The sequence below is a fragment of the Mugil cephalus genome, chromosome 3, assembly GCF_022458985.1.
Source record: "Mugil cephalus isolate CIBA_MC_2020 chromosome 3, CIBA_Mcephalus_1.1, whole genome shotgun sequence".
Classification (NCBI taxonomy): domain Eukaryota; kingdom Metazoa; phylum Chordata; class Actinopteri; order Mugiliformes; family Mugilidae; genus Mugil; species Mugil cephalus.
The window spans coordinates 14,223,074-14,237,318 of NC_061772.1; the positions used below are offsets into that span (position 1 = coordinate 14,223,074).

Sequence of the window (14,245 nt, forward strand, 5' to 3'; positions counted from 1 at the left end):
TGTCTCGTGATGACACTAAACCTATAGACTCACACCAAGTTAACTGAGGAGGTTTGGAGATCCAAACTCATGTTTGGCAAAGTTGCATTGAAAGTTTCAGTCACCATTCTTGAAAGTGAAGCAGGAAGTTTTAAAAAATGAACCCGACTGGCAACAAGACACAGTGCAGATGGCTCGCCAGTCTATGGCAGGGCCAAGAGACAGACAAGCATGTCTTTGGATGGTGGGAGGAATACGGAGTACCTGGAACCAGGGCAGGAGTTTCACAAATTAAGCAGAATTTTAAATCTTCATAAAATAATAATAATAATGATAATAATAATAATAATAATAATAATAATAATAATAATAATAATAATAATGAACAAATGCGTTTTTTTACATGGGGGTCTATGGGGATTTGCTCCTTTTTGCAACCAGCCTCAAGCGGCCACTCGATGACCTGCACTTTTTTTGCAAATACGCATGGGCTTCATCGCTCAGACCTGGACGTTGCCGCCTGGCTTTAACACCACCCGCATCTATTGAGAAAAAACAAAAAACAACAGAAAAAAAAAACGTATTTTGATGACGTTCTTGATTCTACTTGCACAACTCGTCAGTGGTGGATCTGATTCGAGCCTTGCATGAACTGCTGGACGATAACAGTTTGCCAACCAGGAGACTCAATCAAATGCACTGTGACGTCGAATTTTCACTGAAGAGAGAGAGAGAGAGATAGAGAGAGAGAGAGAGAGAGAGAGAGAGAGAGAGATTAGTCTAGTGTGATGAATTAACGAACGAATAAGCCTGAGTTTGTTACAATTAAATAAGCATTGCACCGTAACGTTATGTCTTTCAACGTTGACCCACTTTTAACGTGCCTGTACGGTGGAGACAGGAGATAATCACGGGGCAAAGTTAGCGTGTTCAGTGTGTTAAACATGCTGCTGTTATTTGGCTGATTGACTTTTTCAGTGTGTCTGTATATTATGTGTTAACCGACTGGTGTTTAGCTGTAGTAGTGTAGTTTTCTGTTTGACGTGTGTGCTACCGTGGGACAGTAGCCGATTAGCTGTTGTCTGCTAACTGGCACAGCGTTGCTACGACTTTGTGTGAGAATCTCCGTTGTCCACATATTAAAGTATGTGGTGTCTAGCGCTCTGACGCTCGTGGTTTGAGTTTTTATCGGTTAAACATATCGACTGATGGACTTTCAGAAGCTACTCTACTACGCTACCGACATGCTGAACGGTTGCCCCAGGCAACTGTTGCAATGCAGTCTGGGATTTATAGTGTCAATGGAGCGTGCGTGCCATAGGATGACAGAGTGCGACACAACAGGAAGTTTCCCTCCTGGCTGAACAAAACGGATATACTGTAGGTAAGAATGTAAGATAATAAGGAAACAAATGAAAGAGATAGATTTTTCACTGGACCAAAAAGTCATATTTTATGTTCAAATAAAAATTTCCATTTGTGTTGATTGTGTCGTTGGGCTTTAATTTCATTTCAAGTGGCATTAAAAAAGGTCTTAAAAAGTCTTAAATTTAACTTGCCTTGAGCTGTAGGAACCCTGTTTAAGCATAAGGTCATGGATGTTACTACTGCTTGTTCATAGCCACTTTTTTAAGCTATGCAGTTAGCACTGTTTTGTTACTGGTATTGGAAATTCTGAGAATCTGTTTGTCATGTACCTTCCATAAATATTTAGGCCATATATTTAAGATTGTTTGCTTATAAATACATAAATATGACAATTTGGGTTTATTGCTATTAAATAAATCACATTCATTTTTCACAAGTATGCATCACATGGAGTTAGTTTATGTAAAACTACGTAATCCAAATGGATGGAAATTTCATATTTCATATAATATAAATACATACACATAAATACATTGCCTGATATTTTTTTATTGTAATTTGCTGTTGTCCATTTTTACCCAGCTGATTATGTGTTAATATTTTTCAATCACAGTAGTAACATCCATGCACATTCGGTGTCAACTGAACAAAAGTTATGGGAGGATATAGGTTTAATAAGTTTTACAGTTTTTGAAGTGAGTGATGAATTGATGAGGTCAAATATGTTCAATATTTTGTTATCTTTAGACATAATAGTGTAGGAGATGTTTCGTTACCTGCTTGATAGTTTCAACTGAGACTCCAGTCTTCCTCAGAAGTGTCATTAGTCCTTTAATTAAATTCATTATAGACGTGAACTTAAAATCATTGCTTTATTTATGGACTTGGTGCCCTGGTTTTTGGCCTTGGTGGCTTCAAAAAATTGACAACACAAAAGGCCAAGTGGTCTTGCCCCTAAAATGCCAAAATTCCAGGCCTGCCTGGAGCCTGGTTTTCTGTCAAGAAGGCTTAATATCCCAGGCAAGACGGCAATGTAGCAAATTTTTTTTTTTTTTGTACAAATGAGCAGATTATCATCTTGTATTCTTGAGGTGATATGATGAGAGTATTATGTTTTAATGAACAGGTAAATGATCAAAATGCATAAACAAAGCATGGAAGCAAATGTAGCAAAATTACTGCATAAATGTTTTGTCTCAATTTGTAAATGAAACCATCTCACTAGATGCACCTGAAAGAGTGGCAGCATGTCGCCAGTAGCTCCATGATTTATTTTATTTTATTTTTATTTATTTATTTTTTACCTTTTTAGGTTATTATTATTGTGTCTGATGTTTTTTTGTCTAGTTTTTCTGTGCCTTGAAACAATCGACACGGTTTTTGGTCATTTTTGTCTTTTTATGTTGCTTATATTTTGTTTTGTTTTTCTGGACTTTTTGTGTTTGGCTGTGTCATTGGCTGTGTTTCAGAGATCAACTTCATAAGAAGTGCTGGTTGCTGGGCAGGAGTTGAAGGTGGAGGGGTGGGGGAGTGGAGAAGGCGTCTGTGCTCATGGGGAACGCAAGGTCTTTGGTAGCAAATGGATGGACTTTGTGCGCTTTTGGGAGGGAGCGTCACGAGAAATACTTTGTCTTTTGAGGAGGCCTGGGTGTATACAGACCACAGTGCATCTGTGCCTGGCTTCGGAGGGCGGATGGAGTCACGCTCCTGGGAGTTTACATCCCTCCTTCAGCGGACAAGGAAACACCATGTGACATAATCCACGCAACTGGACCACCACTGGACACTGTTTTGCCAAATACTTTTGTAAATTTGTCCATAACACTAACTCTGTACATATTTTCATTACACTGTTTTCAGTTTTATTTTACTAGATAATACTTATTTTTTTTTACTTTATTTTAATCATATCATATTTTATTTCATTTTTATTTTTGATTGTGGTTTTTAATAGTGTTTCTTTTATGTGCAACGAAGCTACTGTGACCAAGTAATGTCCCTCGTGGATCATTAAAGTCTAAGTCTAAGATAAATACTTGTCAGTCAGTAACTATGTTATCACTTGTGTTTGCCCACCTATCGATCTATGTTTTGGGTGCTATCCAGGGCACACTGGATTTTAGTGTATCCTGAAATCCTACTCAGGATTATACTGATGAGCAGAGTGTGGCAAGCTGGAGCTATATAGAGAAGTTCTCTGACAACGTGGTAGAAATAAAGCCCAAGGTAAGTACAAACACAATACTTTCATGTGTTAAAACTGTGTCAAAAGCAGTTTTAAATGATAGGTTTAATTGTCAATTGCTATCATTTCAGATGAGGCTCATTTTTTGCTGCAGTGCTTTACTTCTGCTCATCCTTATCCCCAGAGCCTGTCAGTGTGGCAACATCTTGGTCTTGCCTGTTGAAGGCAGCCACTGGATAAACATGGATATTCTACTTCAAGCTTTACACTCCAGAGGACACAGTATAACTATTTTGCGTTCAAGCAAAAGCTGGTACATCAAGGAAAATTCCCCTTATTACAAAATAATTACAGTTCCAGTGGAGAAGAGTTTAGATAAAACATTCATTTCAAGAATTGTATCTCACTTAATAGAATTTGAACGAGGGGCTCAACCCTTGGTTCAATTTTTCCACATGACTGTAGGGATTTTCAGTGTCTTTGTTGAAGCACACAAAGGTGTGGCTGGACATGTAACAGCGATACTCGACAACAAGGAATTGATGAGAAACTTGATGGACAGCAAGTTTGATCTGCTACTCACTGACCCCTGTTGGGGTGGTGGAGACATCTTGGCCAAATATTTAAACCTTCCTGTGGTGTATAATGTTCGCTGGCTAATAGCTGAAGAGGCTCATCTTGCCATTGCTCCTTCACCCATATCCTATATTCCTATTACAGGATCTGGAAACACTGACAAGATGAGCTTCTTTCAGAGAGTTAAAAACATGGTTTTACATCTAATAACCCAAACACAAAACCATCTGCTGATCAAAGAAGTATACCAGAAATTATGTGATAAATACCTTGGACCTGATGTTGACTATAAACAGGTAATGACTGACGCTGACATTTGGCTGATGAGAGTGGACTTCGTGTTTGATTATCCTCGGCCCACCATGCCTAACATTGTGTACATGGGAGGGTTCCAGTGTAAACCTGCTAAACCTCTACCTCAACACTTGGAGGACTTTGTTCAGAGTTCTGGAGAGCATGGAGTCATCATCATGTCTCTGGGGACTTTTGTGAATGAACTTCCTGCTGATTTGGCAAATGAGATCGCTGCTGCTTTTGCTAAATTACCTCAGAAAGTCATCTGGAAGTATGCTGGTGACAGACCAGCCACTCTGGGTAACAACACCTTAATGGTTGACTGGATGCCACAGAATGACCTGTTAGGACACCCTAAGATCAAACTGTTTGTTGCTCATGGAGGAACAAACGGAGTCCAAGAAGCTATTTATCATGGAGTCCCAGTTGTTGGCATCCCTGTGTTTTTTGACCAATACGACAACCTGCTCCGTCTGAAAGACAGAGGAGGAGCGGAGATTCTTACATTAGCTACATTGGACAAAGACGACAACTTCCTGAAGGCCATCCAGGAAGTCCTGAACGAGCCCTCCTACAGGATGAACATGCAGAGACTGTCCAGGCTACACAGAGATCAGCCAATAACACCACTGGAGCGCGCCCTCTTCTGGATAGAGTTTGTCATGAGGCACAAAGGTGCAGCTCACCTGAAAGCAGAGTCGATCAGGATGCCCTGGTATTCCTACTACTCTGTAGACGTAGCTCTCTTCTTGGGTGGAGCTATGTTGCTCATACTTTTAACTGTTTTCATCTTTATTAGGTGTTTATTCACTGCAATGTGTAAACGTAAAGTGAAACATGACTGAATCAAAACAGTGTGTATACATGCACGGCTTAACTGAGCTACACCCGAAATTTGATGTACCCTATCCCTCAGGTGTTTCCCTACCGACTCTGTTTACTTTCTTCTTCTGTGACCAGCTTTCTTGGATGTTTTTGTTCTGGGGTCATACAACAGCGCGATGGCCGTGGAGAATGCATGCACGCATTGTCTAGTTATCACCAATTAATGCGTATACATGCTGGGGGGAAATCAAGGGTCCCAGTGGGTTGGCAGGGGCCTGAGACACCTCTTAAAAGTGAATAAAAATAAAATAAATAAATAAATCTGTCTCATACGTCATACGAGATCTGTCTTCCCAATCCCTCCTCCTCCTCCTCCTCCACTATCCTCCATTATAGTGATTATCATCACTATTATTCATTGTTTTGTATATGTCTGTTTTGTTATTTCTTTATTTTTGTAACTAATTGTTAATAAGCTTTATATTACTTACACACTTTTATAATAATAATATAATAATTATTATTACATTGTTATTGTATTCATAATCTGCTGGTAAACATGTAATTATCAAATATAACACCATGAATGGTCTCACACACACATGCACGCACACACACATTGTTCACACTTGTATTGTCTAATTAAAATAAATAAATAAAAAATGTCCAGTTCAAGTCGTTTTAAGGCAATAATTCCCTTTTTCGTGTGCATGTTAATGTACTAATATACTGTCGATTATGTGTATATAATAAAATGAAATAACCATATTTGTTTCCGTATATATGTTTTTTTTTTGCCTTTGCTGCCTTAAGTTTTGCGTCATCTACTTGTAAGGCCATTGGAGCCATATTCAGCCTTCACTTGTCTTCTTTTAACCTGGTCTTGTCCTTCTATCACAGAGAGCTCCACTAGGTTTTAGGGCATTCATAACAGCTGGCTTTGTCATTGGCTGCACACAGGAAACTTTTGTAGGGGTGATTAAGAGGAGGACACTAAACAAACTGATATCAGTCATGGATAACCCTGACCACCCTCTTTATTTCTGAATCTGTCAATGCCTCTCCTTTTCAAGGGGCAGCGATGTGTCTCTTGCTCATGGTTGAATCAACATCTCCTCTGCTTCTTGATTGGCTGCTCCTTGGTGGTTGACTTCTCTTCTGCGTTGACCAACGCCTTAAAAGTTTCAGCTGATGTTGCCAAATTTTCAGAGACTGTTCCTAAGTGGAGTAAATGTGTCCTTTTCCTGAGTCCAGGTAAGCTGCCAAAATGTTTGTTTATGACTCAGCCAATGTCTTCCCTGATCTTCACTTGGTTGACGCCTTCCCTCTCCTCCATTCAGGTGTTGCAATATTGCCTGACACCTTGCCTGCTCTAGAGTCACTCAAAACTAGCCTGTTCCCTCATGGTTGATGACCTGCTGGTTCCAAAGTAAAGTGATACTGTTGAATTCTGAGCCTGAGAATCTTCTTTGTCCCTCATCTACCTTTTTCCAGCTTTCTACCTGTCTCGTATCCTGAAATTATCTCCAGTATAACTAATTCTGAGGATCCCGTCTCTGTGACCAACCTCCTCTCAAGCAAACAGAGAGCTCTGCTCTTGCCGCCAACCTCCTGTCAGGCCCCTGGAGGGGTATTACCCGTGAACAGTTTCTGTGCCTGCTCTGCCTGTCTTCCTTGTTTTCAAGCCAACTCCTGAACAGCCCGCTTGTCTGCCTTTCCACCATGGCTTCTCCTGAGGTCTTCAGCTCCTCTGTTCCTCAACCACAGGGCCACCACCGAGGATATTCTCCTCTCCTGTTGTCCTGTCACAGGTCCGTCTGCACAAGACCTCAGTTTGGGTTTTTGATGATTATGTTGACTGCATAATAAATCACTCTAGTAGAAAAGACAACGTATCACATTTAAATCTGTAAAGGCCAACCTTTGCTTCTTAATGTCTGTTTACCCGTCTGTCAATCAGTAATCGTATTATTACTTTTGTTTAGTCAGTTACTGACTTTCAGTATTACGTCCTTCCCTAGGTATTACAACATTCTGTAGCAGACTGTGTTGGCGCCTCCCCACCCACTTATAATGACTAAGCAGTTGCTGTTGTGCAACACTTTGTTCCTGGATGGAGAAACAACACAGCTCACCGTAAGTAGAAACTGCACATGAGTATGTTAATATGCTTAATAATGTTAATGTAATATACAACATATCTATGCAGATCAGTCAGTGGAAGAATGTATTTATTTAAAATGATCACCGTTCATAAGAAATGACAAGAAGGTAAATAGTTTTGTCAGTGATTGTGATTGTCAATTGTTCTCATTTCAGATGAGACTCATTGATTGCTGCAGTACTTTGCTTCTGCTCCTCATTATCCCCTGTGGCTGTCAATGTGGAAACATCTTGGTCTGTCCTACTGAAGGCAGCCACTGGATAAACATGGATATTCTAGTTCAAGCTTTGCACTCCAGAGGACACAATATAACTATTTTGCGCTCAAGCAAAAGCTGGTACATCAAGGAAAACTCCTCTTATTACAACGCCATTACAGTTCCAGTGGAAAGAGCGATAGATGAAAAGCTCATCGCACAATTGATATCTGAGGCGATACAATTGGAACGAGGCAGTTTACCCTTGACTAAAATTATCCACATTTTTGTAGGGATGACTGGTAAAGCTATTGACGCACACAAAGCTGTGGCCGAATTTGCAACAGCGACGCTAGATGATAAGGAATTGATCAGAAACTTGATGGACAGCAAGTTTGATCTGCTACTCACTGACCCCTGCTGGGGTGGTGGAGTCGTCTTGGCCAAATATTTGAAGCTTCCTCTGGTTTATAATGTTCGCTGGCTAATAGCTGGAGAGGCTCATCTTGCCATTGCTCCTTCACCCATATCCTATATTCCTATTACAGGATCTGGAAACACTGACAAGATGAGCTTCTTTCAGAGAGTTAAAAACGTGTTTTTTCATCTACTGTCTCAAACACAAAATCACATGATTATCAGAGAAGTGTATCAGAAATTATGTGATAAATACCTTGGACCTGATGTTGACTATAAACAGGTAATGACTGACGCTGACATTTGGCTGATGAGAATGGACTTTGTGTTTGATTATCCTCGGCCCACCATGCCTAACATTGTGTACATGGGAGGGTTCCAGTGTAAACCTGCTAAACCTCTACCTCAACACTTGGAGGACTTTGTTCAGAGTTCTGGAGAGCATGGAGTCATCATCATGTCTCTGGGGACTTTTGTGAATGAACTTCCTGCTGATTTGGCAAATGAGATCGCTGCTGTTTTTGCTAAATTACCTCAGAAAGTCATCTGGAAGTATACTGGTGACAGACCAGCCACTCTGGGTAACAACACCTTAGTGGTTGACTGGATGCCACAGAATGACCTTTTAGGACACCCTAAGATCAAACTGTTTGTTGCTCATGGAGGAACAAATGGAGTCCAAGAAGCTATTTATCATGGAGTCCCAGTTGTTGGCATCCCTGTGTTTTTTGACCAATACGACAACCTGCTCCGTCTGAAAGACAGAGGAGGAGCGGAGATTCTTACATTAGCTACAATGGACAAAGACGACAACTTCCTGAAGGCCATCCAGGAAGTCCTGAACGAGCCCTCCTACAGGATGAACATGCAGAGACTGTCCAGGTTGCACAGAGATCAGCCAATAACACCAATGGAGCGCGCCCTCTTCTGGATAGAGTTTGTCATGAGGCACAAAGGTGCAGCTCACCTGAAAGCAGTGTCATACAGGATGCCCTGGTATTCCTACTACTCTGTAGACGTAGCTCTCTTCTTGGGTGGAGCTATGTTGCTCATACTTTTAACCGTTTTCATCTTCATTAGGTGTTTATTCACTGCAATGTGTAAACGTAAAGTGAAACATGACTGAATCAAGTCAAATAATCATGATCAAAATATAATTTAAATCAAATATCTAAATCAAATTAAGTCAAACACACAGTGGTTCAATAGGCATAGTCACAGCAAAGAATGTGTGCGTGTGTGTGTGTGTCATTTTGTTCATCAGTCCTGATTTTCAAGCAATAACTTTTTTTTTAATGACTGTAAGGGTGAAAAAAAATAAAAATTACCAGCAAAAAGCATTTGAGCCCTTTGACTCTAAATACAATGAGCAAACGTGTGACACAAATAAGGACATCAAACGCACCACCTAGCTTAGAGATCTGGAGGTGTTTTATAATCTGATTGCTTTATTTTATTTATTTATTTATTTTTTAAAACATGCCTGAAAGAGTGGCTGCATGTTGCCAGTAGCTCGGTGAAGAATAACCTTTCTTTGTGTATTGTTGGTTGTTTTTTGTCTGACTTTTTGTTTTTCTGTGCCTTGAACCATTCAGGATGTTTTTTTATTGTTTTTGTTTTTTTATTAGAATTTTCAAATAGTAGACAGTGCTACTACTAAAGGAACAAATACAACATCTCTGTCCCACCCCCACCCAGTACCAGACAGAGAACATACATAATACACACTGCACAGCCAGACCACCATAAAAGAAAAAGAGCAAGAGAAACAAAACTACAGATACAGATAGTTACATAGCAATGCTGTCAGCATCCATATCCTCAACAAAGCTCAAAAAAGGTTGCCAAATTCTGCAAAATTTCTTCGTCGCTCCCCTGACAGTATATCTAATATTTTCTAATTTAAGATGGCACATGACTTCCCTGATCCAATGACTGTACATCGGTGGAATAGGATCTTTCCATTTAAACAATATTAATCTCCTGGCCAGGAGAGTACAAAAGGTCATCGTGCTGATTTCACACCATATAAAAGGGTCATCCTCTGGGGTCGCCCCAAACAGGGCAACAAGAGAAGATGGTCTCACTACTCTTCCTAATATCTTACCAAAGTTCTCAAATATAGATTTCCAAAATGTGTACAACTTCAGGCATGTCCAAAACATGTGCAACAGAGTAGCTGGAGTCTGTCTGCATCGATCACATGTGGAATCTGTCTGTCTCCCATTTATTCTTAAGGAAATCTAAAGGTGTCAAATCATGCATGCTATGTAAATCATAGATAACACTTATTGTCTGCTTCCTGGCCAGTTTACATTTAAGAATTGAGTCCAACAAAGAATCAGAAGGGCACAATGGGAAAATGTCTGAATTTGAGGCTACAAAGTTTCTAAGCTGCAAATATTTATAAAAATGTGACCTGGGAATGTCATATTTCTGTATAAGCTGCTCCAATGAGACAAATACACCATCAACATAGAGATCAGACAGTAAGACAGCCCCCTTTCTAGACCAAATATTGAGTGTCTTATCCATCAATGATGGGACAAACAGGTGATTATTTGCAATTGGCCCAGTAAGTGACAGGTCCCTAAGGGAGAAAGATCTTCTAAACTGATTCCAAATTTTGACTGAGTGTATAACAACCGGATTAGAGGTAAAGCTAGACAGAGGCTGTGTGATTGGCAGTTTAGCACACAGAAGGGCCGCCAGGGAGGTGGAGCCAATGGATACCTCCTCCATAATTGTCCATCCGGGGGCTGTAGCACTTTCCGTCATCCAGTACAGCAGTGATCTTATGTTAGCCACCCAGTAGTAGTACCTGAAGTTTGGGAGTGCCATCCCTCCCTTTGCTCGAGGTCTCTGTAGTATACATCTTTTGATCCGCATTTAGTTTTGAAAAAAAGGATTTTGTAAGAAACACTGGGAGACACTGGAAAACATATAAAAATTTAGGCAGCACACTCATCTTTATGGTATTAATTCTTCCCCCTAGGGAGAGAGGCAGGGGGTCCCACCGTTCAATGTTTTGCTTCAGATTAGATAACAGAGGCTGATAATTAGCTAAATATAAATCTCTATGACTGTGGGTAACCCACACCCCAAGATACTTGAATTTCTTTTGACTAATCTTAAAAGGAAATGAGTCTATGGGTACCTGGCCTACCCCCTCACCAACAGGCATCAATTCACTTTTCTGAATATCAACCTTATAGCCGGATAATTTGCCAAAATCTTCGGGTAGGACCATTAATTTAGGGAGACTAAGAAGGGTCTGTGAAATGAATAACAGCATATTATCTGCATAAAGCGAAACTTTATGCTTGATCCCCGTACACTGCATCCCCCTGATGTCAGCGTTCTGTCTTAGTGCCAAGGACAGATTATTATTAGTATGTACAGCAGTCCTCGGAGATGTATATAAAAGTTTTAACCCATGATATGAATCTGGGACCAAATCCAAACATCTCCAGCGTGCTGAAAAGATAGCCCCACTCCACCCGGTCAAATGCCTTTTTGGCGTTGAGTGAGAGCACCAATTCTGGAGTACCAGGTGGAGAAGGGCTATAGAGGATATTGAGAAGACGTCTGGTGTTAAAAAAGGAGTACCGATTCCTAATGAAACTTGTTTGGTCTGGTGATATGACGGATGGAAGAACCCCCTCCAAGCGACGTGCCAACATTTTAGCAAGGATTTTAACATCTGTATTTAGTAAAGAAATTGGACGATACGAGCTGCATTCAAGGGGGTTCTTCTCTTTCTTAAGGAATAATGAGTTAACTGCTTTACCATCTACACATAGTAGATGGTAAAGCTTTCAATGCAAGTGATTCATTGAAAACCAACCATAACAAAGGGGAGAGTTGTCTTGAAAACTTTTTATAAAAATCTGTTGGATAACCATCCAGTCCTGTGGATTTGCCGCTTTGCACAGAGCCAATCGCTGACACTATATCCCCTATTCAGGATGGTTTTTGGTCGTTTTTGTCTTTTTGTGCAATTTTTATTCAGTTTTTTTCTGGACTTTTGTTTTTGGCTGTGTCGTTGGCTGTGAAGTTCAGCGGAGCAGCCGTTGTATCCGGTGGTGTGTTCCAGAGATCAGCTGTTAGCGCTGTCCATGTCCTCTGAGCTGCCCAGAGTGAGGCCTGAGATTCCCGCTGAACTTCAGAGGAAGTGCTGGGGATTCCAGGATGGAGTTGGCGGTGAAGGAGCGGAGAAGGTCTTTGGCAGCAGGATCGATGGACTGTGTGCGCTATAAAAATATTAATAGGATTTAATTAACATTAAATCCACCTCGGGGCACCAGACAGCCAATTTACCAAAAATCAGTCTCATAAAGGTGGATATGCTTACTGTGTATGTGGATGTGTGTATATTAGTGAGAGTGTAAGATTGTGCGTGTGACCGTGTGTCTGTGTGAGATGCGACAATGGAAAGATGGAGAGTGGTTGCTTTGTCCTGAGACAAAGAGGGTTACAACTGGTCTCCAACATGGCCTCTAAGGCCAACCGTCTGTCATTAAAGTCTGTCTAATTCTCTCACACCATCTCAATGCAATCCTACACACTGTGTTTGTCAAATGACAATTACCATTTGTTGTCCTATCAGTGGCAGCTAAGAGCAGTCTACGTACACTGTACTGCCATGATTCAAGACGAGAAAGATTAACATCTAATATAATAATAATTTGTCTCTTGGCGCTTCAAAGACGTGGAGCCTGAAATCCCCCAGAACACTATGGTGATGGTGGAAAAGAAAAACTGCCTTTTAACAGGAAGAAATCTTGAGCAGAGCCCACCTACTTGAGCCCGTTCGGGTGGAGACATAAAAACCTTCATCCTTCAGGTAATCAGCATGTGGTGATGAGCCATTTTTCATTTCTTTTTTGGAGCAAAATTGTTGTTACTGTAGCGGTTGCCTGCTGATCCTACTGAGATGATGTGTAACCGATGGGTTGTTTTTTATTTAATTTCACCAAAAATCACTTTATTTTATCACATTTCTAAAGAGTGTAAAATGTATGTTTTCTTTGTATTTCAACCATACGGTTTTTATGTGATGTTTTTTTCTGGTATTTTGGGTATGTTATATGGGTGCAATGTGAGTGTTTTTAGCGCGGGACTCGGAGTGAGTGTCATGAGTCTAAGCTAAGCTAGTTTCTCATGCAGTTGCTATTCCTCCCCTCTAGAGGTGTGTGAGACCGAGAAGTAGTGTGCTGTACTAACAAACATATTGCTGAACGCAGGTATGCTCCCATTTGTGGTTGTGTATTGTTTATTTCACATTCCTTATTCACCCTGTTGGTGTTATTGTTAATATAGTTTTTCATGTATAAAAAATTACATAAGGTCTCACCAGTAGCTTTTTTTTGGGGGGGGGGGGGGGGATTGTTCGGTGACTGTTATTAGAATGAGATTGGAGATTAAGAGTTACACAGGCAGTCTGCAAAGATGGCTGATGAGAGCAGAGGTGTGTGAGACCGAGAAGAAGTGTGCTGTACTAACAAACATATTGCTGTACGCAGAATAAATTTCCCCCTGCTGGCTGAATCGAGAACGGTAGTCCTTCCTTCCTTTGACACAACACAACGCAGACCGGTTACAGATGCATGACACATGGGAGACTGGTAATAGAAATAAAATGCAGAATTACTTATAGATCATCTATGTGGTTGCACAGTCCGACAAGGCAGAAGCCATGTCAGTTTCTATTACAAGTGAAACACATGGAACATATTCAGGACTTATATGGCTTATATTGAATTCAGTTTTAATTTATACAAAAACAACTGTAGAACATATTTAGATTTACATCCTAATATTTAATATTAGTCATTATTATTATTTATTTATTTTTACTTTTTTATGTCCTTTGTTTGCTAGTTAGGACGCATTCTCTTAGCTTCGTGAATTTACTCCAACTTTACGAAAACAGTGACTTCGATGAAAAAACGCTGTTTTGGATGATGCCTTCAGACAAACTGGGAAATTCACAGTCCAAATCGGAAATTTGAGACTTCCTATATCATAGCGTTCACATTACAGGTTGACTCAGAGGAGAAAAAATAAGTTTGGTATATTGTCACGGTTTGCTGAACATTAAAATATGTGCAGCAGCTATTTATTTATTTTTCTAAGCAGTAATTTTTGGAGTTGGACAAATCAGAGCTAATTTTTCAAGTTGTTGTGAATGCAGCATTAGCTGCAGCTCGTTCTCAACCATGCTTCCCAAAACCCACTC

At 40.3% G+C, this 14,245-nt stretch overlaps 2 protein-coding genes across 2 annotated transcripts; both read left to right on the forward strand.

Moving 5' to 3' along the window:
* The first annotated feature begins 3,482 nt into the window (after positions 1-3,482).
* Positions 3,483-5,995, forward strand: LOC125005864 (UDP-glucuronosyltransferase 2C1-like). The gene is made up of 2 exons (XM_047581502.1): positions 3,483-3,573; positions 3,664-5,995. Exon 2 carries the CDS (start codon positions 3,664-3,666, stop codon positions 5,245-5,247), a length of 1,584 nt encoding a protein of 527 aa, XP_047437458.1. The 5' UTR covers positions 3,483-3,573; the 3' UTR covers positions 5,248-5,995.
* Positions 5,996-6,127: 132 nt separating this feature from the next.
* On the forward strand, positions 6,128-9,344 carry LOC125005863 (UDP-glucuronosyltransferase 2C1-like). The gene is made up of 3 exons (XM_047581501.1): positions 6,128-7,038; positions 7,249-7,363; positions 7,547-9,344. The coding sequence occupies exons 2-3, from the start codon at positions 7,301-7,303 to the stop codon at positions 9,128-9,130; spliced, it is 1,647 nt and encodes a 548-aa protein (XP_047437457.1). The 5' UTR covers positions 6,128-7,038; positions 7,249-7,300; the 3' UTR covers positions 9,131-9,344.
* The last annotated feature ends 4,901 nt before the right edge of the window (positions 9,345-14,245 follow it).

Coding starts and splice junctions, on each gene's coding strand:
- LOC125005864 (XM_047581502.1), top strand. CDS start 3,664: ATGAGGCTCATTTTTTGCTGCAGTGCTTTACTTCTGCTCATCCTTATC.
- LOC125005863 (XM_047581501.1), top strand. CDS start 7,301: ATGACTAAGCAGTTGCTGTTGTGCAACACTTTGTTCCTGGATGGAGAA. Junction 7,364..7,546: donor GAGAAACAACACAGCTCACC/GTAAGTAGAAAC, acceptor TTCTCATTTCAG/ATGAGACTCATTGATTGCTG.